Source organism: Strigops habroptila, chromosome Z, assembly GCF_004027225.2.
Source record: "Strigops habroptila isolate Jane chromosome Z, bStrHab1.2.pri, whole genome shotgun sequence".
In the NCBI taxonomy this organism is placed as follows: domain Eukaryota; kingdom Metazoa; phylum Chordata; class Aves; order Psittaciformes; family Psittacidae; genus Strigops; species Strigops habroptila.
The window spans coordinates 101,814,402-101,839,702 of NC_044302.2; the positions used below are offsets into that span (position 1 = coordinate 101,814,402).

At 40.6% G+C, this 25,301-nt stretch overlaps 2 protein-coding genes across 5 annotated transcripts in view; both read right to left on the reverse strand.

Moving 5' to 3' along the window:
- Positions 1-13,842, reverse strand: CPLX4 (complexin 4). Its single transcript, XM_030474872.1, has 3 exons — positions 10,917-13,842; positions 8,202-8,289; positions 1-670 (listed from the first exon to the last, which is right to left on the reverse strand). The coding sequence occupies exons 1-3, from the start codon at positions 11,081-11,083 to the stop codon at positions 443-445; spliced, it is 483 nt and encodes a 160-aa protein (XP_030330732.1). The 5' UTR covers positions 11,084-13,842; the 3' UTR covers positions 1-442.
- LMAN1 (lectin, mannose binding 1) overlaps positions 8,205-25,301 on the reverse strand; it is a 22,798-nt gene continuing 5,701 nt past the window's right edge. Inside the window, exons 7-14 of one of the 4 annotated variants that reach the window (XM_030474871.1) lie at positions 25,064-25,122; positions 24,314-24,446; positions 23,426-23,619; positions 23,235-23,305; positions 19,742-19,895; positions 18,990-19,111; positions 17,217-17,272; positions 8,205-8,289 (exon numbers count right to left, since the gene is read on the reverse strand). In XM_030474871.1, coding sequence (XP_030330731.1) covers positions 17,236-17,272; positions 18,990-19,111; positions 19,742-19,895; positions 23,235-23,305; positions 23,426-23,619; positions 24,314-24,446; positions 25,064-25,122 — 770 coding nt within the window. In that variant the 3' untranslated portion in view covers positions 8,205-8,289; positions 17,217-17,235. Of the gene's footprint in view, positions 8,290-14,308; positions 14,922-17,203; positions 17,273-18,989; positions 19,112-19,741; positions 19,896-23,234; positions 23,306-23,425; positions 23,620-24,313; positions 24,447-25,063; positions 25,123-25,301 lie in introns of those variants that run through there. The other 3 variants (XM_030474870.1, XM_030474868.1, XM_030474869.1) reach the window with 3 other exon arrangements.

A 25,301-nucleotide genomic window follows, 5' to 3' on the forward strand; every position in this document is an offset into this window, starting at 1 on the left:
TTTGTGTCAAAATATTTGAAACATACATGGCTTTATTAGAAAGAGATGGATTTCTTTCTGAAAGCACTATTAAATGAGTGGCTGCCTGTATGTTATGCACCAGAAGCACATTTTTTCTCAATCCACATTTAACAGCATTTTGATCACTTTGAAAACATGGAAGAAGGCACATTTTTTCCCCAGTATCAGCTTTCTTGAAGCTATTTTTTTCTAGGGGGAAAAACGTTCTGTTAAAAACAAGGCTCAGTTCTAACTTCACACTGCGCAGTCATAGCACGTCACCCCCCCCCCGCCGCCTTGGGGTTTTAAGTCTCTCTCTCTCTTTTCTATATTTACATTTAATGCTATAGAGCTAAGTGCATTCCTCAGCCTGCACTCACTCTGCAGCCCAGCCCCTCTGAGACAAGGCTGAAGTCACAACCCTTGGACCTTGGAGTCTCTTCTACATCACAGAACATTTCTGCTCTGCTGCCTGTTTGATTTCAGTGAAGGTGGCTTGTGCTTTTTCTTTGATTGCATCCATGTCCATATTCTGGATGTTCTGCAGCTGTCCCAGGATAGAGTCTTTGTCCTCTTCCTCCACTTGATCTTCTGCCACCATCTTCTGAAGGTCTTCTGGCAAACCCACGTCATCTCCAGCCATCTGTATTTGATTCTCATCCAATTCACTCTGGTACAAAAAGCAGAAAACAAGAACAGCACATGAGAGCCTTTCTGCTGCCCTAGGATCTACCACTGAGACTTGGTCATTTGTTTGGGGTTTTCATTTGTTTTAAGGAGAACCAAAACATAGGCACAGATTTTTCAGTCAAAGCTGTGAACTCAGGGGCTCAGGAGCCCCCATACAAGTGCTAAGATTTCTCAGTTCTCTCTGAAGGGTTTCAGAAGTTGTTCATAGGTTTCAGTAGTTGTCAAAACAAAGCCCTCAGTGTCACTTGCCATTTTTGAAATCTTTGCCATATGTGTTAACTGTGGTAACGTGCTGATAACTGCAGGAAAGCCACAAGTTATTTGCATCCACCAAAGATGCCACAATAGACTGTCATCTGTCGTGTGATTCAGTCAATGAAGCAGGAGCTTTAGAAGAACTGTGTGGCTATTGTTTCCCTATCCCTTTGTTGGTGGGTGTTTTTTAGGTATCAGCACTAAACCGAAGCCTTCCTGAAGAAAGATGCATTAAACTTAGGAAAGAATTACTGGAAACAAAGGTCTCCATCTTCCCCAAATTGCGTCTAAACTATATCTAGGTCTTTAGTTGGCATCCCTGAGCTGTGAAGAAGAGCAGGGGCTGCTGACACATAATGTGCTGGTAAGTGGGGTAACAGGAAGACTTAGACAACAAAAGAGAGGATGGAGTTGGGTGTGAGTCTGAGAAAGCAAAAGGAGACAGAAGGAACTGGATAAGCAATTAGAAGGGCTGAGCTGCAGCAAGAGCTACACACACTCGCTTCCTGCCTGCCCACTGAAATGCTCCATCAGTGGGGCTGTGTCAGTTCTTAAACAATGGTGATTTTGTTCACATTTTATGGTGGATTCTGCTGGATCCAGAGCTCAGAAGAACAGGATATTTTGACACAGTTCACACATCAAAGATAAGCATTAATGCCTCATTACATCTCCAAAATGAAGCATGACAGCAGCAAAGGCCTGATATGAATAAGCAGCAATGCTATCAGCAGGAGGTGTTTTTGAGAGTGAGCGAGGTCTTGGGTTTGCATGAATGAATGAATGCAAGAATGAATGGGAGGATGTATATGAGCAATGTCTGTGTAGTTCGGGCCCTAGCAAGACAGGCAGACTAGGATGCTTGACTGCATAGCCACTATTTACTGTGACGTGTATGTACACAGCTTTATATTTGCAATAGCTGTACTGATTAACCTCATTTCTCCTCATATCTGTTAGGAAAATATGGAGGAGTGTATCATGATAGTTACTACTACATGGCTAAAATGAGTAGGGATGTCTCTTGACTCCTTTGGGTGAGGCTTGCTGCTAGCAGATCTGTGGGAGCTAGAAACAACATCCCAACTGGCAGAAGTGTTCTTTACACAGTGCACACAAAGGCCACTTTGGCAACATGAACAATTGTTTGGCATGTTCTTGCCCCAAAGCCCCCTGCCCTACAGAAGTCTGAAATGTGATGCACAGCCCAGCTTCTTGTTCAAAGTGGTCTCTGACCAAAGAAGAGCATATTCAGATGCAGTCTAAAGTAGTACCATTCTGCCCAAGTCACCTGCCTCTACCCACTTTGCATTTAGTCTGTCCTTGAACAGACCTAGCATGAGCTTCAACAGGGTACAGTTGCTCAACAACAAGGAAAGCAGTACCTAAGATGTGTGTGGCCTCTTCTCTTTCTCCTAAAATTTGCCAGATCTGGTTCTGTTACTTTGATTTGAAATGGAAATGTAGGATTGAGTTTCTCTTTTTACCTGTTGTGTTTTGTTTTGTTTTTTAAGTCTGGTGGAAATAAGTTAAAGCTTGTTTTCTCACAAGGAGAGACCAGAGTATTTTCCCACAGGATGTTCTCAAAGTCAGGCTAATGCTACAAGTGCAAATACACAGTGAGTCTGCAAGCTCCAAGCTCTCACTTCTGAAAGTCAGGACCAGAAATGTGGTGCTGTAAAGGCATTGCTTCAGACAGCAGCTTGCAATCAGAGTGTCAGCAGGGTGTGCAGATCCTGACTGTCCCAGCTGGACACATGTGGGGACTGTTCCTTGCTGAAGACCAGACAGGGGTTGGACAGTGATAGAGGCACTACCCTGCATCAGAACACACTCAGCTTGGACTACAGAGGGCACCCAAAATAGGCAGAGCTCATGGACAGGACAGCTGGGGCTGTGGGCTCTAACCAACCCACACAGAAAGCCTCTCTGGACCCTGCCAATCCTGCGCTGGACTGGATGGCCTCCCTCCTGATGACTCCAATCCTCACAGTCTCCAGGTCTCTGCAAGTGTTCAGCAACGCTTTTAGGATGTCTGAGAACACAGAAGCAACATCTATTCTAGTAAATTAAATATGCCTGGCACTGGCCTCTTGCCCCAAAGCCAGCTGGCCTGGAAAAACCCACTGCAATGCCATTGAGCTCTCTTGCCCTACCAAACAGGGTGGTCTCCTCTAACTGCCCATTGGGAATGCCTGTCCTAACTCCCAGACCGGCCCTGGGAACTGCCTGGGAGAGTGCCCAGGCCAAAACTGGGTCAGACGCTATTCTGACAATTCAACAGCATAGGTGATAGAGCCCTAGTGGCTGCTAATATTCTTTGACCCTGATTATGCACCTGGAGTAGTCAGACTCAGATCCATCTAGTTAGAGGTGCAATATAACACAGACTTCTTTATACATACATGATAAACAAGTGTAAACAGAAAACACAGTCTATAATCTAAATACAGGCTAAATCTGTCTATATAAAGGCTGATTGTAAACAGAAGAGATTAAAGTTCACAGACTAATCCACAGGGGAACCAAACGGTTTTCAGCATCACTGTGTGATGAACTGCTTTCCTTATGTCTAACTTACCATGTCATAAGATTTACCTATCCCTATGTGTAAAGATTCTTAGGTAGGTGAATCCAGACCTGATTCTGTGATTCATTATCTATAATGTTCCAGTTACGTACAAAATCAGAGTTCATCTTCCCTTGACCTGCAAGTGGGAATTTTGGTAAGTAGTGCAGCAGCCCCATGCTGACTTGTGCCATCCAAGGGCTGCAGGTAACCTCACAGGTAGGAACCAGCAGCCTTGTCTCCCACCCCCAAATACCCTCTTGTGCCATCCCTACCCAGGGATCACAGTTTGGAGCACAGGAAGGAGTGCAGAAGCTGCTCGACACCCCAGCTGTCAGGGCCTAGTAGGCACCTTCCTACATAGGAACAGGAGCAATCCTGTTCCCACTGCTCCTGACACACACAGTGATTCCATTTTTCCACAGTGGATCCACAGCTGTTTCACTCTGGTCTAAAAAACATTTAGATCAGCAAAAGAATTCAGCACTTGCTGCAGCTCAGCCCTTCTAATTGCTTATCCAGTTCTTTCTCCTGTCTCCTTTTGCTTTCTCAGACTCACACCCAACCTTCATCCTCTCTTCTGTTGTCTAAGTCCTCCTGTTACCCCACTTACCAGCACATTATGTGCCAGCAGCCCCTGCTCTTCTTCAAGCTTAGCAAATGCTTGTTTTCAGATGCTTATCTAAAGCTTGCATGCACAGAAGAGCTTCTCCTGAGCCAAGTTTCTGTTTCTGCCTGGTCAATGTGCATCCCCCGCAGCACAGCTAGAGCTTATGCAAGGGCTGCATATGAGGGGAAAAACCCCTTTAAGTCTGGAATGGTGCTATTCATTAAATCAAGCCTTGACAATATTCCCATCATAACACAATAGACCAAGAGATTACATGACTACACGTCCCTTTCATGGCAAGAACTTTCCTTTTTAATGTCTACAGCAGCACTTGTTATTGAAAAGACACCTGATTGCATCCGAATACTCTTTCTCTCTAAATATCAGTGAATGAGAAACATCCTGCTGTTCAGTAACAGAATCTCACAAAGCAGTGCCCACACAAGTGCTTTGACTAGGGAAGGGATGCACCTGCATGAAGCAGATGACACAGTCCCTTCCTGAGGTGCTAGAAATTCATGTATCACAACACAATCCCCAGCACTTGGGCAGAAGAACAGCACTGATGTGGCAATACTCTGACAGAGAGTAGTGACATTTGAGGTGACATGGTGGATACATGTGCAGATCAGTGATGTGAAAGGGTGGTGGGGCCCATGGTCAATATGCATACCATGAGGTTGCCATACTGCAGATGAGGTCTTTGGACAGGCCTGTGGTCAGATGTTCCTTTCCAGGCACCATCAACTCACATCCCTGTGTTTAGACCTTGCAGAAAGTAACTGATTACTGGAGATCAGTGCAGGAAACAGTAAGTGAAGAAGAGCGTTTGATGTGGGATTTTTTAAATTATAATATTTATGTACATATTTATTTTATTTAAATGTTTTGCATGGAGGCAAAGTATTGAATACTCTGGAGATGAAAATGTTGTCCACAGATGGACTGTCTCATGGCTAAAAACATCTTTCTGATGACAAACCTAAGTTGACAATTCTGTTAATAGGATTAGGTTCATTAAGGGACTGCTTTCTCTTATAAATCTGGCCCAGATAGCACGGAGCTTTAGATTTTGCACTGAAAAAGGGGCCCTGCTTAGTCTTGAATTTCATGCTTTCATTTACAATGTGTGCTAGTGATTGATACTGGTAATATTCAGGGTTTCTATCCCCTACTAAGCTACCTGAAATGACTTTCATTTTTCAAAATAATTAATGCATTATCACACATCTGAGAGCATTTTGCTACCAGAATGTATCAGAGTTGAATTTTTATCAGGGACATACAGCATGCACATAATAATTTCATTGTCTTCCTGATATAACATGTATTTTTACAAGGGCTGATGAAAAGAAAGCAGACCTTCACTCCAGAAGTGCTATATATACAAATGCCAAAAAGCATATCCTGCAAAATTTACTTGCAACCACTGCACATCAGCAAAGCTGAGTAGATGCTTAATATCTTCTTTGCTGGCCGAGAGCTCCTGTCCTACCTTGGAGGCAAGCCTTCTATTGTTACTGCAATCTGGCCCCCAAAGTGCGCTGTGTATACCAAAGTCAAGATCCTATGGAGATGGGGGAGATCACCACTGCATGCTCTCGGGTGCTGTGAGGTAGCAGTGTGCTTGTTGGAGGTCACCAAGGGTGACTGCAGAGACCTAAACACCATCTCAGAACTGAAAGAAGCACTACAGATGGGAGACTTTCAAAATCAGAGACACCCAAGCTCCGCTGACTTGGAGTTGAGAGCTGGGCGCCAAGTTGTCCTGACGCCTTTGAAACTACTGCTGTTCAGGAGCTGGCTCAGCACATGCCTCCTAAAGGAAAACAAAGCCTAATGATATTTTACTACTCAGCTGCTAATGAAAATGCTGGTGTTCAGAGGTTTAGGCCTGCAATCCAATCAACCACTTCAAATCTGGTACCTTTTTTTCCTTTTCCATAATTAATCTCTCTGTAATTAAACTCACCCTCAAGATACACTTTCCTCTTTCTTGTCACTATGCTGAGCACCCATGGCCTAGAACAAATGGTATATTGCAACTGATGAATACAGAGAAGCATAGCACATAATCTGCCCTTGCTCCTTCTACCCCTATATTGTGAAGGGCACTTAGGGACAGGACATGAGGGAATGGCTTTAAGATGCAAGAGAGGAGACTGAGATGAGCTCTTAGGCAGAAGTTCTTTCCTGTGAGGGGAGTGAGGCGCTGGCACAGGTTGCCCAGAGAAGTTGTGGCTGCCCCATCCCTGGCAGTGTTGAAGGCCAGGTTGGACACAGGGGCTTGGAGCAACCTGGGCTAGTGGAAGGTGTCCCTTCATTTTTTAAGATGACAAACTGTGCCTTCTGCTAATTTTAAAAGCCAAATGTCCTGACAGAGCGTGCTGATCTGAAACGAGTTGTTATATAGAACTGTGGTCACTTCAAATTTGCTTATGAAAGCTTTGTTCAACACTGATGCATGCAGAGGGTGAGCAGAGGCGGGTTAACTGACAGAGGCTTCTCCACAGCATTTTTTTCCCTTGCTCTCCCTCCCAGTACCAGCCTCAAACCATTCTGCCATCCTTTTTAAAACAGCACTTCTCTTTCTCGCAGTCACTTTGCAAGGGTTTGGTTGCAAAAAACCACGTTTGCAAAGTTAGAGAAAAGACATTTTTCACCCCTGATTATAAGGCCTCCCCGAATGGTTAAATACAAGTGGTACAACTTTATCAAAGTCGCTAGGTTGATTCACTTCTCATGCAAATTGTAACTGGCCTCGAGGGTTCAAGCAAATGATGAAGAGTGGTGCAATTTGAGGAACGTGGCACTAGAGGGCCTCTGGCGGCTCAGTGTTAGAAACAACATCAAACACACTGTGCAAAAAAGACCTGAATTGTAATTCGTATTTACAGCATCTAACCACTTTCCGAGCCCAGGTGACTTTACCAGTTTCTAATTGCTTGACTGCTGGGTCTCTCCTTTCTGGGAAGACCCAGGGTGCAGAGATCAGACCACCAGATCACTGCCTCCAAAGGGAACAGCAACCAGAAGACTCCAGATAACAGCCTTTATTTGCTCAAATGATAAATTTTCAGCAAGTCCCTGAAGTCATATTTGACATAACTGTAAGAAAAAGACATCTTAATGAAGCTGGAAAAATAAATCTCTTTAGAAATCTTTCATAAGCAATGAAGGAGTGACCAGGCTAAAAGCAGTTTAGTAGCATATAAACCACCACCATTCTCAGATTAGTTATTCCTGGGAGAACTCACATGACCCTTTAACAATCTATGAGTAAGGAGCCTATGCAACCCTGAGCCTCCAAAGACTTGGCAGAAATAAGCTTTTTTCACTGCCTGCACACAGACTGAAAGTTCAGGGATGGATGCAACCCAGGTTTTAGGAGACAGAAGGCTCTCTTTGCTATCACAGGCTGTGGGAACACATGGTCTACCTATCTGTGTCAGGGTGGAAGGAAGCAGCTCTTAAACTTTCCCCCTTTCCCAGTAAATCTGTGAAGTCAACAACAGCAACTGCAGAACCTGTGGCATGATGCAAACAGTGCAGAGTAACACAGCGTATGGGGCTAAATCAAAGAAACATGAGAGATCAGAACATGAAATCAATAAATGTTATGCATATAGTAGAATAATTTGGAAAGTCCATGAAACAAAGATCCTGCTCCCCTCTCAGAAGAGTCTGAACTATATTACACAATCTCTGAAACTACACAGATCTCTGAGAACTATGTAGAACTCTGCTTAAGACAGCATTGATTCTAGCAAAGACAACCCTCCAACCTGCACTTCCTTGCTTTCTAGGAAACTTTAGTGCCTTCTGGTTCATTCATTTCATCGATGTAGGGCTCTACAGTGCCTTTCTGTTAGGTTCACCTACTGAGCAGAGAAAAACAGGTCTAAAAGAAACAATCACCAAGGAAAACCATGGCTCTGGCCTCCTCCATTTCTGTACTGAACTGCAGTGGGCATCCCACTAGTGAAGGCAGTTTGTCATTTTCAGAACTGTGTTGGCAGTCAGTTTGTTTCCAAAGTTGGCCACTGAACTAGGTGAGGTCAGGAACTACAGGCTTACCTTTGGGAGTCTGTACTTTTCTCTCAGATGAACCCTCAGACAGGCTCGCTCTGCTTTTTTCTGTGCAAACGCTGCATCTCTTTCCATCCTGGAAGTCAGAAAAAATGTTTCAAGATACCACTAAAATAGAGTCTTTTACACTGAACCAGTTGCTTGGCTGCATAAAGCTACACACGGGAGTTATTCCCAAAGTTATGGATCTTGTCCAAAGGCACAGAAGGAATAATTATTGATATCAATAAAGTGAGGCTAAGGGGCCAGAATTCCCATCCTCCTGCTTGTTCTCAGAACAGTTCCCTTGAGTCCTGTGAAGAAGGAAAGATAAACCAATTGGGAAGGATAAACTGCTTGCCTGGAATTTCTCTCTGTATTAGCTGTTACTGCTCACTGTAATAATGAACAACTCCAAAAAGCAGAACAGGGAAGTTATGCTTATTCCTTGCTTATTCCACTGGGGTGCTTACAAAGACACAGCTGCCTGCCAAGGCTCCTGTTCTACAAACGGGACATTCTCAGTATACCACCACACACACAATGGCAGAACAGTCTTTCTGGGTCAGACCAAAAGTTTATCTATCCTAGAGTCCCATGTCCATAGGAGATGGTAATGGAAACTTAGAGAAAGAATTTAAGAGGCCAAGCATCAAAACTGCCCAGCTTCCAAAAATCAGTGGTATAGGGTACCGGAGCTGGAAGTTCTCTCCATCATTGTCTTTAATAGCCTAGGATGGCCTCTGCCACCTATGACTTTTCCTGGTCTTTTCTGCATCCATTTATTGTTTGAGAACATTAACTGGAAGCCATCTTAAGCTTCTTTCAGCCACTCACTGATGGGAAGATTGGAAAGAGATTGTTTTGAGCCCTGGGAGATGTTCCCACAGGGCAGTGCATGTGCAGCATGACTGTACATCCCTTCAGGTATCCTTTGAGGCTGTGGGGCCCAAGGAGATGTTCTGCTCAGGTAGACTGGAGCTTTTCACTTGTCCTGGCATCATGGGAAGACCTGGCAAAACTTGCTCAGACAATCTCCCAGCATTGCCTGGCCTAATTTTACACCTTTTTGTTCTGGAGGATCTAACCATTCCCTGCAACATGAAGCTTTGTAGGAACAGGAAATGGGTATAGGAGTAGTTGCGTGACAGCCTGTGATGTACAGCACAAACTGGTGGTCACCTCGTGCTTAAACTCTTGTGACGCTGGAAGCACATTCTATATGACTGTGCTGGACACTGCCAGCACAAGCCCCCCGTCTGTTTCTGCATACGACATTCTCCTGAGACACAGTAATCTGTGCTTTTGTGTGTGTTTAATCACAAAAAACCCCAAACAAAACCCAAGCCAACCCAAAATCTGAGAAGAAGCCAAAACCGGGATGGCCAAGTATGACTCCAGCAAGGCACTTCTCCGATCTCCGCTCCCATGGAGTTGGAAATTGGGTAAAATCCAGAGCACCCTGAAACAGATGCTCTGCTTGTGGCAAAGATTTCTGACAGACATTTACAGAAGCACACTGCTGTGCACTGGCCTGAGCTTATGTTTCCTCTTTGAAACTACTTCAAATGTTCCTGCCATAGTTCCAAACTGTACTTTCCGAAGTACTGCACCAATTCCTCAGCACAGGTCAGTGTGTAACACACATACCACACTTGAAAACCCTACAGAAGTAATCCTTTTCCCAAGCATTTTCCTTATCCCAGGAACACTGTTTTGATTCTCAGTTTCAATCAAGCATCCTCCTGCTGTCAGATGGTTCTCTCCCTTTTAAATATCCCTTGACAAAAAGCACAGCAAAACATTCTGCATTCTGTTCCAAAGCAAATGATACTATTCAGGGGTTTATGACAGAAAGGGCTGCTGCTAAATACAGACCCGGATATCTCAATGCCGTCAGTCATTAACCTTTCACCTATAATCATCTTACATGAAGGATTTACACAACCATTATGTAATTGACCATTACAGGAACAGATGCATTTGAGCTTTAAAAGTCAAGCGTTTTATTTATAATTATGTATGATTTGAACTCCTACCTGTCAAGTCCTCTATTTTACTTCTGGTTTGATATTTAAACGCAGCAAGTGGTAAAAATTGTAGTTACAGACAAAAGATTGAGATTTATCAGTTGAAAAGTTTTGATTTAGTAGGTTGTAAAAAAACCAAAACAAAACAAAAACAAAAACAAACAAACCAACCAATCCTAAAAAAAGCAACTACAAAAAGTAACCATCTTCAAACTTTTATCTAGATAAATATCATCCATTTAATGTAGCACTCACTGCTTTTTCCATGTCTGCCATAATAGATGTAGACAAATAAAAGATTGGGTATTGAAAGCGTATCCACACTGAGTTCTAGGCGAACAAATCATACGCATCTTAGAATTAACTCCTGCACAACAGCTTGTACCTACGGAAAAGTGACAGATAAAGTAACATCAACTAGGAATGAATCCAGCCTATCAAGGCGTGGAGATAGCAGGAAAGCATAGGAGAGAGCTGGGGGGGGACAGGGGACACGGACGGACAGATGACACACACAGTATTTCATCATTTCCAGTTGGTGAACTTTTATTTTGGAAAGTCTCTTTAGCAAAGATTCATCTGCTTTAAGAAAAGGGAAGAGTGCTGAATGTTTGGCTTTTTCTTGGGTTATTTTTATCTGCACAAAGTTACCAACTATCAGCCCCGTACTGATAATAAGGGAACAGGTACTCACTTCTCCTCAACCATTTGCTTTTGATATTCCTCATACTCCTCTCTGGTCATTCCCGCAGCTGCTGCTGGATCAGAAGGAGTGCTTTCTTCTTTGCTTTCTTCCCCTCCACCTCCAAGTCCCAAATTCTTTACCTGGTTGCTCAACATACTTTTCATTAGAAAAGCCATCTTCAGGGAAAAAGGAGCTATAAGCAAACTACTACGAGAAAGCCAAACCAAACCAAAAACGTTCTCAAAACCAGTAACTATAAGCAAGAGAGTTTCTACAGCCCCATCAGCTCTTCAAGGGCACAATGCTAGTGAAACGTGAATGACAAAACCAGTTTGTCAGCCATAATCTGGATTAAAGAGTGAACTCCTTAATATCTAGAGGCAGATGGTTCAGATTACTCCAAAAAAATCATTAGATGCAGCTACCTACTTTTTATATTAATACCTTAAGCTAATTGTACCCATGCACACACACAAATCAATTATAGTGTGCAACAGCATTTTGACTTCTTAAGTCTTGAAACTCTCACTTTCAGAGATGAAAACATCCCCTGGAACACAATAGAACTGAATTAGAAACCTGGTTGACTAAATGCCCATAGTGAAATTGTGAATTTCAGGCTACAGAGCCAAAAACCCTTTTGGATATACACTGGAATTCCTCATTAAGCAAAACCCCCAATCCTTTTTATCCATTAATGTTTTATCATATTGGACAGAAAGTACCTGGAATGATTCTTCTTCATCCACTTTTCGTATGGTTGGTTTGCCTCACAGACGAATGGGGCAGTACTGCTAGGGTTACTCGATTTTCAAGGAAATAATCACAAGAAAAGCAAATCACATCTTCCTACTTTTCATTCCTTAGTATTTATTTCAACTCCTCTATGTGGAGGCTGCCTCCATCTAGCTCACCACTTTGACTGGTGCTGCACAGAATACCTAGTGTTTTTAATCTTGACTGTCAGCAAAGGAGAAATTTATCTCACTGATTCTGTATGCTATAATACACCCTCGCTAGCTTTTGTTTGTGGATTGCTTCTATAGGTCTTCATCTTTCAACCTTTTATTACATCATTAGCCTCACCAGGTCTATTCAGGTGAAGATTTTCAGGATCTGCTATCGAGACTATAGGCTATTTTGGGAAAGAAAATCATCTGATAGGTCTCAAAAGTTCCTGGGTTTGGGTTTTGAGCATTTATCCTACTATTACTGACTGCACATGCCTTAATGAAAGACTAATTTTGATTATCTAAATGGTTCTCCTAGCACTCATAATTTCACCGAGAGATGGGAGGATTCCCGTTTGCCTAAAGCCTTAATCTGTATTAGAGCCTTTTAATTAAAGCAGACCTCTTACTACTAACAAAAAAAAAAAAAAAAAAAAAGGGCAGGACATTTAATAATCCTGGATTATTAATGATTAAACAGGAAACCTAATTTTTGAAGTAGAGTATCACTCAGAAGCACAAATTCCAAATCACAACAAAACTACTTTGCTGGCACTTGAGAAGTCCTGCAAACTGGCCTAATCCAGCATCTCTTTCAGGACAAGGACAGTCTTTGGAGGAGCACTCAGACTGCTGAGCAGTAGGGGCAATCCCATGACCCAGGACAAGTCCACAAGAGCCCCTCTCTGCTACACAGCCTAATTTAAAAGGAAGAAGTGAAAATAAAGGGCTGAGTTAAATACAAGAGGGGCTTGGCCAAGAGCAAGTCCCTGGAAAAAAAAGCGATCGCTAGTTCCCAAACTTCAGCCTGACTGAAATAAGTCATCTTCCCCACACTGCTCAGAACACAGTGGATCTCAAGAGCAGGAGACAGATAATCCTAAGTGAAAGGAGAACGTGCTTGGTCAATTCAGGTATCTCTAGAAATAGATGGTGGATAGAGGAAGAGGTCACATCACAACTCAGGAAAAAAGTTTTGATCTCACTGACCTTTCCATCCACTGCTCACAACAGGAACTGGCAACATGGACATGAGGGGCTGGAAGATCATCTCCTCACCCTGCCTCAGCCCCACAGCCAAGCTGTGTCTTACACAAGGACATGGCACAAGAGGGGCCATGAAATACTGCGTGGACCACATACAGATCACAAAGAGGTTTTCAGCAGCTTGCTAAAAACATTGAACAGGTTAAAGTAATATACTGGCATGGCTTATGCACTAATCCTAAAATGCACAAGTTCAGTAACAGTACACCAGGCATCACACAAAAGCATGCTACAAGAGAAGCTTAAGATCAGATAAATGTAGCTTTTGCTTGTTAGCATTTTCTCTGTGCTTTGACAGCCACTCCATTAAATGTTGGAATGCTGTCGCACAATGCCACTACTTAGTGCCAAATACCTTGAGTCCACATGCAGTGGTTGGCTCATCTTTATTTCAGGTTCTCTTAACTGGAACTGGGAGCACCAGTGTGTCTGTACTGCGCACCTTGCAAATACAACATGCAGCACTCGATTCTGCTATAGGCTGGCAAGCACCCAAACTTCCAGCCTTTTCCAGAGACTGTGTTCCCAAAACACAGTCACAGCAGAAAACTCCAACCACGAAATTCAGAAGTATCCAAGTGTTCTTTAAAAGGACCAAGACCCCATCCCCCCACACTTCCCCCAGCTTCATCCCTCTAGAAGAGGTTGTCACCCTTTACGTAAGTTGGAACATTACACATTTGCACAGAGAGAAATAAGTGGTTTAGGGCTTTCTCAGCTTGAATAGATTCAATTAAAGATTCCTCTCCTCCACCTGTTAGAGAAATTACTTCTGGCTGGGGGAAAATGATGGTCAGTGAGGGAATTCTTACTCTTCCTGTGGGAGTAAACAGACCCAGTTTACTGGGCAGAAGTTAAAACCCAAACCAAAAACAAAAATCAAAAAGCAAACAAGGAGACACAGCATCCTGGTGACAGCAGTTTGGGGAATCTGAAGAACGAACTTCAGCAATATAGGCAATCTTCAGCTCAAAAATGAGGTACTTTATATACTCAAAGCAGCCAGCAAGGAACTCTATGGGCTGTTGACACTTAGAAGTTGACATCCTACTTTACATTTAACTCCAAGCATCTGATCCTCAAGGCAAGTCTGATACTCTTAACACAAACTTTAGAGTGAATCTTACTTTTAGGTTAGAGCCACTCTTGCACTAGACTGCAACACAGAGGATATAATCCCTCTGTGCAGAATGAACTCTGGATTCAGTGTATGCTTCTAACCAGTGCCAGTCATCTGCCCCTTCAATGCAGGCAGAGCCTCAGCCTCTGCATGAAATTCTCCAGTGCCAGGTAGGACTGAACCCAGATCTCAAAGCATTCAAACTCTCTGAAAAGAGGGTAAAGAATGCTTCAGATACACTTGCTTGGATTTCATGGACATATACCCAATTAAAAGAAAAAACCTTACTAAAAATATGCATCTTTATTCAAATAATGTTATCTCTGAACTCCAAGTGTCAATTTACATTAGTCAGAAACAAACATATGACAATGTCAGCTGTTTGAATTAGAAAAAACCCCAACAGTAGATAGCATTCGGTGTTACAGTAATTGATGCATTGATAAGTGTCAAATTTTCTTCAAACAGGAAGTTAAGCAATTTACAAACCATATTGTGGGTTTTACTTTTGAAAGATTCAGGTGTGACCATGTATAATATACCCTGACCAGTACAATGAAATTCTCTTGTTACTGCCAAATATTTGCTACTTAGCATCCACACTTCACGTAGTTATTAGACTTTTTCTCCCCCATATTATCAAACTGGATTCCAAGGTGTCTTCTCTTCCTAGTCCTGAAATCTTACTTGATAAGAATCAAGCATACTATTAGGGTTAAAAGAAACTTCTAGTAGCCAGCTGTAACAGGAGGCTACATTGACTGACAAACATTCTTAAAGTCCAAATTTGTTGCTATGATTTCAAGAACAGACAGGACAAAATTTGAGCTGGGCAATTGGGAGCCTTCCTTTGATCCAGTGAGTGACAAGGTAGATATGGAAGTTCCAAGGAGACAACTGTGAAATGAAGCACGAAGCAAAGTTATCAGGTTTTGGATGTTACATATTAGACCTTTTGCTCCCCAATACAAAAGTTTCCTAGTTGCACGTGGGAGATGTGTTGGATCAGTTAGCAGCATAAACACGTGAGCTGAGCCTCATACTGAAGAGGCAGTTGTAGGTTGTCCCCCTAGACACCATCCCCAGCCTTCTCTTGTTCCTAAGACAAGACAAAAGTATGGGCTGCTCCAGCTTTAACAGCAAAATTCTATCTGGATAAATTCACAGTAACAAAAATACAAACCTCCTCCAATCGATACATTAGAGCTGTTCCTCTTTATCCCAGATATATGCATCTACTTAGACATACAATTGCTAGCCTTTCTGAATAAAAAGCCTTGCAAAGCCTGCTGTGATAGAAGGAGTTCTCTTTAGATGTTGCACTGATGCAGGAAGGCTTGCAATTGAAAGGAACAACACTGTACACTTTCAGAACTATTTATGAAAGTATATTAAGTTTAGTTACAAGAGTCAGGGTTGTAATAGCTTAGACTCAAGGCACCTGTAAGTATTTGCTGGTGTTTAAAGTAAGGATTTACCCTATTTATCCAGCAAGATCAGCCTGAAGCAGTGGTTTCCGATTAGCACAGCAAAATCTTCTCAAATTTAGAAATGAATCTATAAAGCTATACCACATACAGCATACTACATACTGTAGATATGTAAATAGGCGTGTAGGCAGTTTTATTGGTATAGCACAGATATCCACTTTTTTGATGCAATAATTTAAGTAACAAAATATGTTGCATAGATTTATCATTTCTCCAAACTGACAGGCACAATACTGAAGTGTTCTTCATTACAGCAAATTTGGCAGCATGTGTTGCACCCCAAGGGAGTAGAGTGTAGGAATGCAGTAGCAGTATGCTAGATTACAGATAACTTATGCAGATTTAGAAAAACAGATTAATAATTAAAAGCAAAATATCCCAATGCATTTGTGTACTTTATAGAATTATAAAAACCCGAAACAAACCCCCCTATTCTAGCTCTACACACAAACATCCTAAGGACAAAGTTACCACAGATATGTAAACAAGACAAAATGAATTAAATTTCACATTCCTAATTTGGGCCCTCTGCTTTGTTTCTTTCCTGAAGCAAATGTTCACCTGATAAGCAGTATTGAACACCCATGTTCAGTCTCATGCTTTTGACACTAAGCAGGAATTGACACACAATACTGGTTCTACAATAGCTACTGGATTAACAAACATGTCTGAAACAACAGCCTGTAAAGAAATGGGTTAAACACTCAATAGCTGTGGTTTAGAACAGTTGCCATGTCAAGACTTAAAGCATTTGTATTTGATACATGAAAGACAGAAGACAGCTTTATAAAAAGACATATTCGTATACTAAACAGACCCTTAATAAAAACAGATTTGAAGAGGTATAAAGCAATGATATCTTTGCTGAAGAAGTGCCACAAATCTCCAAGCAAAATTACAGACACACTTGAAACTACAAAAAAGAACTTAGTCCCACAATATACTTGAAGAAACTACTTTATCATGTTTTCTCTCACTACCTAAAACCAAACCCAAAATAAGGAGATAAGCCTCTATTTGCTTGTTCAGTATAGTCTGTTTTCTATGTCAGGTATCAACAGTCAGACTGCTAATGGTCTGTCTTTGTGTCCACATATTAAGAAGTGTTTAAATCTGTATTTCATGAAGACTTAGAATAAACATAGTAATTCTTAAACTGTTAAATCCAAGTGTCAAACTTAAGAAGTGTTTATAAAAAACCTTTACAACCACCTCAAAAAACCAGAGAAGAACAGTTGTTTGGGGTTGGTTGGTTTGTTTTTCTTTTTGTTGTTGGTTTTTGGTTGTGTTTTGTTTATTTGCTTGCTCTTGTGGGTTTGTTTTTTTTTTAAACCAATCTGTCAGGACACTTAATAGGAAGCTTTTTGCACAAGTCATCCAACTGCAAATCTCTTTATGAACAACCAAACCTAGGCATTTCAACTCCCTCCTCTGGAATCTTAACAAAAGGGGAATATGGCATTTGCCTTCCAGTATGTATGAGAAGTTAGCCAAAAACACAACCTAGATAGGGGCCACAGTCTTCCCCTAGCTAGCATTTGCTCTGCTGCTCCCCAGTCCATTTGTAACTTTAGCATTAACAGTTTAAATAGGAACTCATTTTGTTTAACAAAATTCAATAATTTACAATACTGAAGTATATCAAACACTAAATTTTCCCTCATTTACAAGTTTTCTGTGCATACATACTGCTGTTACGTACACACAAAGGGAACAGGTCATCAAAAGAACTTTTTGGCTGCTGCTTCTTGTTGACTCCTGAAAGAAAAAGCAGAAGACAATTCATTACGTACTTATAGTATAAAGCTAGCTAACTGGTTTAAATATTTCTTTGGGGATTAAAAGATTCCATTCCTTGTCAACGGAGGCTTAGGGAAATCAAATATAAGTCATATCACAAAAGCAGGATACATTTTTTTCTATTTACAAAGACATTAGTAGCATCACTGTAGTTCCAATTTTGCATCCAACACAGAAGAAAACGAGACATTCCAGACAAACCAGAAGCTGTGAAAGAACATACAAACTGACTCTTGAAATGTTTTAACTAAAATTTCCTAAAGCTTCTCAGTATCCGATTGGCCTAAAATCATAGAATCATAGAATCGTAAGAGTTGGAAAGGACCTTAAGATCATCTAGTTCCAACCCCCCTGCCATGGGCAGGGACACCTTGCCCTAAACCATGTGGCTCAAGGCTCTGACCATGTGGCTCAAGGCTCTAAAAATCATCACAGAGAAGGAAACGCATGCAACCAAACAGTGGAAGAGTTTACTCGAAATGGGATTTCCTTTTCTCTCTGGCACAGAACATATTTATTTTCTTAGTGGATACAGGTAGTGTGGATCAGCCACACAAAGATGCTAAAATTACCAGGGCATCAAAAAACTGGTGGGGACCAGGTCCTCATTTGCCTTGAAAGCCATCATTTCAGTTGATGGAATAACATGACATACGTAGGAAACGTGCTCTCTCCACTTTGTGGAGAAGCAGACACACAAAAACTACTGCAATCAGCAGCAGTGGTCTTATATTAGTACTAGTTATCCTTCCAGACAGGTGGCAAACAGCATTTTCCCTTTGAAGGGCAATGCAGCTATTTCTGGTCCCTACTCCTTATCCTGATTAGTGTCTGTGAGAAGCAAGAAGGAAGACTACCAAGCAGTCCTTACTGTTAACAGGTTTTCCTTCCCATCCATACAAATTTAATTTGAGCATTATCACATTATAAGGTGAAGGAAGAGAACAGAGAAGACATCCCAATTAGCTTGGGGAGGGGGAAAGAGTCCATACACTATCAATATTACATGTAGGAGAGAGATGAAGGGATATGTACTGTTAAAAAAAAAAAAAGTTCACTGAGGAATTTGTACAGATGGGATAAGTAGCTTGTAGGTACACACAGAAAAAAGAAAAATCACATCAGATTTTATTAAGATATTGATAAACTTCAGTAAATCCAAAGGACCACAAGGGTGGTGGTCAAGAGCTAAAGCACATGCCTCAAGAGAAGGGAGGGATGGAACCAGGCTTGTTCATCCTGGGCAAAAGAAGGCTTCAAGAGGTCTAACATCAGCTTTGCAATACCTATAAGATGTTATTACGGAGAGAGGGGCAGTTTCTTTACAAAGATGCACATTATAAGAGACAACAGGCAAACTGAAACCAGGCAGGCTCCCACTTGATGTATTGTGAGGGGAGAATAAAACTTCATTACGAGAATTAAACATTTCCAGTGGGGTCTGTAATAGCGGTACATTTTCCATTCTTGGAGGTTAAGACCTGAGCAGTCTAAACACTAAGCAATCTCTCTGAATTCAGCATCAAGCCTCCTTTGAGGCCTCCCAAGGTCTCTTCCCATCTGAATAATTGCTTGTTTTAAAGATGATTAACATAATCATAACATTGCAATTATATTTCCAGTCAGAAGTCCTAAAATCATTTGCCCTGTTGTCTTTAAACAAAAAGAGACTTACCTATACATGATATAACCAATGAATAGCACTGTTTGCACCGCTACAAAGATGAAGAAGTGCACTGTAGATAAGCACGATGGAAATGGTGGCAGTTCTGGACACTTTGATTTCTCACTAGATGGCTAAAACCCAAGAAAAACAATATTTGAGAAAAGAGCAAACAAGACATGCCATCAAAAGACTGTTACACACAAGAAACAAAACAAGGTCTTTAAAGCATGATATAAAAATAAGAAGCGGCAGAAAACAGATAGAAATGACACTATCCTGAGGGGAAAAAAAAAAAAACACAAAACAAACCTTCTATGGGATCATAAGCTCATTCAATTGCTACCTAGGCAAGACTAAGGTGCTCCTGAATGTGAACACAGTCATCTTTCACACCTAGGAGATCTTAAGCGAAGCCTGCCCAACTTTCCCCTGATTAAAGCTCTCCCTTCTGTGAAGAAGCAATAATCTCCTCTCTATAGAGCTGTTAAGAAGGGGGACAAGCACAAAAAAAAGCACCCAGAAAACCTAATTGCTTGACCTTGTTTCCACAGGAAATTAGACTAAAAATCATGCTCTTTGTGCAAAACTTCTCATCAAGACACAGATCATGCAGTTAGGTTAAGGCACTGCAGTTTTAGCAAAGCATCTTAATAAAGGATTAATTGCTCTGTAACTTGCATGCTGGCTTGTCCTAGCCTTTCACTAATAGCCAAATAAAGAAGTATTACAGCCATGCTTTACACTACCAGCACCTAAATTACCATATTTCGTTGTACTAAATGCTCAATGTCCCTCTTTACTACATGAAGGTGTTCTTTGATGTCATTGAAGTGCTGAGTTGTTTCATAAACTCCGGCAGCAGAGCCAGGATGTTGAGCTCCACTGATCAACCTCAGAGTATCAGCCACAGAATTTCTGAAACAAGATGAACACAAAACATGTCAGCACAGAAAAGCTTCTCTACAAATAGCACTTATTCTAGGCACCTTTTGGTCCATTAAAGTTAGTCTGAAATACAGAGTTGCCCCAAATCATAGAATAGTTAGGCAGAAAACATTTTCTCTAGTTTCCAAGAATACCTATGAGGAAATAATTCCTTAATCAAACTATTGGGTCAGACAGTTTCGATTTGTCCAGTGCACCATCTCCCAAAGCCATGCCAAGAACAAGATCCGGCAAATACTCTGTTGCTAGACATCTGCTTTGCCTGACTGATGAAGTCTAAAACAAGTGTTTTATCTGAGGCTCTTGCCAAGGCTTTAGGATAAGCAGAGTTTAATGCAATCTTTGAAGAAAACCAAAAGCTATTTGAAAAATAAATAAATAAAAGCAGTCATGTAAGAAATAAAAATAAAGAAGAGGCTTTAGGGATAAGAAAAGATTTAGATACATCCTTGTTTTATGATTATCATTTATACGAGAAACTCATTTCCCATATGCCTTGTCATAATACTTAATATTGTTGTCATGTGAATTCATTTTGCTACTACATCAAATCAAATTAAATCTGTAAAAAGTTGAGGTTCCATAACTAATTTTATTTGAGGTAAACTAGTCAATGAGAGAAAAAACCCTTAATCTCTAATCAATACGTTTATATAATTTTTCCCTACTGTGATGTTTCTTTTCAGTTGCAAAGAGGATTATTCTACAGCTAAAATATTTATCATGTGAATGTTAATCTCTTCATTATTAATAGAGTAAACAATCAAAATAGATGTCTTTGGATTTCTTTTTAATTTACTTAAAACTTTACATTTTGTTCAGATGAGAGCTTACTTCGATGCCTTCAAGATGCAGTCCCAACTGTACAGTAGTTAGCAATTTGTTATAGTACCATAGAGTGGTTTGATTTGGAAGGGACCTTTAGAGACCATCTGGTCTAACACCCCCCCCCCCCCCCCCCCCCCCCCACTATGGGCAGGGACATCTTTCAATGTCCCAAAGCCCCATGTATCCTGGCTTTGAATACTTTCTATTTTAACTGTCACATAAAGAAAATGAAAACAAACAAAAACAACTACACACAAAACCAAAGTAAAACACAAACAAAAAAAATGGCTTGAATACTATTTATGGAGTAAACTGGCAACCACAACGTATGTTTGTTCATACAAAATTACATTAGTGATTTAAATGGCTCATATCCATTGTGAAAATGGCTAGTTAAGCTTCAAAGAAGTTTCATAAAGATGTTGCCTGTCTTTTGGCTTTGTATCAGTTGCTCTTCATGCCATTAAAATTCAACACACATAGAGCAAACCCACATGCACACACTGAATGCAAAAACCCCTCTTCCTGTCCCAGCTTAAATTAGCTTTAGCCAGAAATTATTTTATATTTTTGTATCATCATGGTATAGATTATTTTAAAGTAAATTGATTAATATTTACCTGTACTTTGAATTGGTGTTATACTGACCTATTTTAGAAGTAAGTTTTCCACTGGAAGGCTTCTTTCTTAAATAAGCCATGCAACCACCATCATGGACCACTGCCTAGTAAATGCTGGTATCAATTCTGCCTATCCACATCCATCTCACTGTTTATCTTGCCCCACTACTTTCAGTGCTACAACACAAGTGTGACACTCATTTTGTTCCTCGTGCTCCTCATACCACCATCGCTATGCAACTACGGAAATCTGCACACCCACCTTCCCTCTGACTGATCCAGTGCTTGTTAAAGGCAAAATAACTTCCCTCAATAGATATGGTCTGTATCAAATTTAATTTACATTTACTTTTGCATGAACAATACCATTCTGGTAGTTTCTATTGTATGAACATGCAAGATTCTTCTGTAACCAGATGATTAAGAAATCCACAAATCTTGACAAGAAAATTACTTAGACACTAAGTCCTTTTCCTCCGGGATGACCAGGAATGCAACAGCGGGCTGTTCATTTCTATCTCTAAATAAAACATTTCTTTAATCTAAGAAAAATATTAAGATGATGTTACGCAAACTCATACCTAATAAGTAGTCACTAAAAGGGCAGACTGCCGATGTTAACAAGAAAATCTAATTTGCTTGCAAGGTATAAAGATTTGTCAAGAATATTAACATAAAAGCTTTTGTGGAAGAACAAGCGCAAAAATGGAAGCACTCTAATCTTCATCCTACAGAAAACCTGACCTACTTAGATAAATCACAAGAGCTGCCCTTGAACTAATACAGGAAAAAAACCCCACAACTGCAGGAATTGTTTTTCTCCCTTCTCTAAGCCCAAGATAAGGAATGTTTTAACTACTATAAATGAAGGGTTAAACCAACTTTAAGCCATTCCTGCTAAAAGCAGGAACTGTAAAACATCTTGGAAGCAGTACACAACCATCCTATCAAACATAAGAATTTTCTCCACTCCACTTTACAAGTATAGCACCGTCAAAATAAGATTTTACTTCATTTGGTAACATAGTTCAAATCAATCCGTTCTAAAAACTGCATCTTAAAAAGCAAAATCAATAATCAGTTGGGAGCTTGCAATCCCTCCTGCAGATACACAAGTTCCCTGAGGAAGTTCACTGGCAGAAAGCCCTCCAACAAAAGAACAAACCAACCAACCAGAAAACAGAACCCATTTAACCTGCAAGAAATGGGGACAAATCACTAAAGTGGTCTACACACTGCATTGGCACATGCAACATTAAACCAACCCATTTCTGCCTTCACTCCGCAACGTGACAGCAATTTCATGTTAGAGTGCTTTTTTCTTTTTCCAGGCTATTTACACTAAGAAAACCCTCAAATATTATATTTAGATAATATGTGATATATTATCTATTTTATTAATAATTATATGGGGTTATTAATATATCAGGAGTAGACTGAGTATATTGACAAGATACTCCAACACCCTTTTTTTCTTTAGGTTCACTAGCTGTAAGTCCAGGGCATTTATGCTCATGTCGTTATCAATACTCCCTATGTCAGAGCCACAGATTGCCACAAGGTAGCAGGTTATAACACTAGCAGAAATGGTTTTTAAAGGGAATAGACTTAACTGGAAAATGGAATCTCATGACAAAAACAACAAAAAAAAAAAGAGGCGAATTCAGGGCTCAGCCACCCTTGGAACATGAACTGGGGTTATTCTAGAAATCAAATGTACACAGAGAGTTATCACTAAGAAACTGGCACAGAGAAATTCCAAGTTTGTCAGTATTCTCCTACTGAAATAATAAGTAGGATTTAAAAGGTGGAAAATACTACAAAATTCAAGACACAGCCTTACTATTCAGAAAACATTTACCTTATTTCATTTACTTGTCTAATGACCTCTTCTTGAGTTTTCACAACTGTCTGCATCTCTTGCTGGGAAACCTGGTGGGTGGAAAGAGGTGTGAGAAAAAGATCAACGTATCTTGGAAAAAGCAAATCAATCATGCTGCTGAAGTTAGGCTGACAGAAATGACAGCGTTGGGGCTTGGGGTTTTTATTTACCTGCCCTTGTTGACCTGGCAAACCAGCTCCTCTTTTAGCAATCTCATCGGTGATTAGAGACACGTATCTCCTCTGCTCATCCAGAATCATGTCCAACTGCCTATTCAGCTGTTTTATTTCAAGATGAATTCGATTCTGCCCCTCAAAGATTTGCCTCAGTTCACGATCACTTACAGTTTCAAAAAGATCATCCGCTGATAACAGAAAAAAGCACAGGAGTTCTTACATATAAGCACTCCTCTTGCATACATGCATTGTATTGTTTCTCTTGCACCCCTCAAGTTTCCACACAGATATACTTTTTCCCCCATAATTTGATATATTTGGTGTTTATTTGTTACTATTGCCATGGCAAAGGAGACTCAAATGGGATCCAAACAACTGAACAGACATAACCAGGCATTCGAACCCAGACTCTACCTTAGAGTTCCTATTTCAATACTTGGGTAACATGCAACATAGAATGAAAGCATAGCAACTGTAAGCTAGCACTGTGCTATCAACTATCCTTCAGAAGGAAATTGCAGGTATTAAGCAATAGGTACTTTTTAGAGAAAGTAAGCTTTAAAACGTAGCTTGAAATAGAGAGTGACTGCACATTTTGAGTAAGTTCTTCCACAACTTCAGCAACATTAGAAAGAAGAAAGTCCAGAAGATTTTCGTCATTCCCATCATGTTTCCACTTGATTGTTTTGTTCTCAATCCAGGCATGACAACAGGGACTTGGTATTTCAGAAAAGAGTTTACAAACAAAAGACCAAAGATTCTTAAATAAAGTAGGTAACACCAGTAGGAGCCTAGTAAGATCAGTCAGAGCATAAGGCCCCAGTTCTGAACATCCTGAAAAACGTTTTCCTTGACAACTGAAAAATGGCTCAAATAACCTGCCTGGCTGCCCTTGCACATCAGGATGTTCCTTTTGGAATTCTTCCTTCTTTTTATCCAATTCTTGTTGAAAGTGCTCGAACTCTTCCTGATACTTCTCTTTATCTTTCTGAGGAATTTCTGCATCTGGCGTTGGCTTTAAAACATCGGGGTGGGGGGAAGGAGAAAAGAGATTTTTTTTTCATGTTCTCCACCATTCCTATATAACTTATTCTTAAGCAAGGCTGTTTGTATTTCAGATTTGAAGATATGACACAATTAGCTGAATATTAATTCACATTAATATTTCACGTTGAAGTGAGAAACCAGGCATTCCTATGGAGACCCATAGCTTTTTCCTGATACATGCATACTTTCTGTGATTAAAAAGAAACCCAAGTTTTACAAGGATAGATGCTGTTAGGCAGTACAGACTGTTCTAGAGGTATGAGAAGCTGAAGGCAAGAACAGATTATGTGTCTGCTTTCCAAACAAAGTGTACTTTTTAATTTGTTTTCTTTGCATGTTTTGACTCAGCATCAGGATTTCTGTTGATTCCCTGTTGCTTCAAGAACTCTCATCTTGAAAATGTCATTATTACCGAAGCATTACACTATTAGTCCCATTTTTCTAAAATTGATGACAGCACAGCTACATGCCAAAATCCTGAAACAGGGGTGACAAGTATGACTTCAGAGGAAATGCCATGAGCTGGTGCTACATACAAGATATACACAATAACATATATTATTAATTATGCATAAAGATGCTTACTACTTCCTTCCCAGGCTCAGTCAACTGGAAGGTCAGAAACGACAGGACATCATGATCATCTGTATTCAATAAAACGGAAACACACTGTTAATTGCTACTGCTACAGGCTACAAACCCTGGTATTTCTCAAGCCAACCTTGCACTTGCAAAGGGTCTTCAGGCAACAGCATCCTCTCAGAGTCCTCCCAAGAGTTTATGCAGCGGGAAATGAGACTGCACAACATCTTTGTCAGGATAA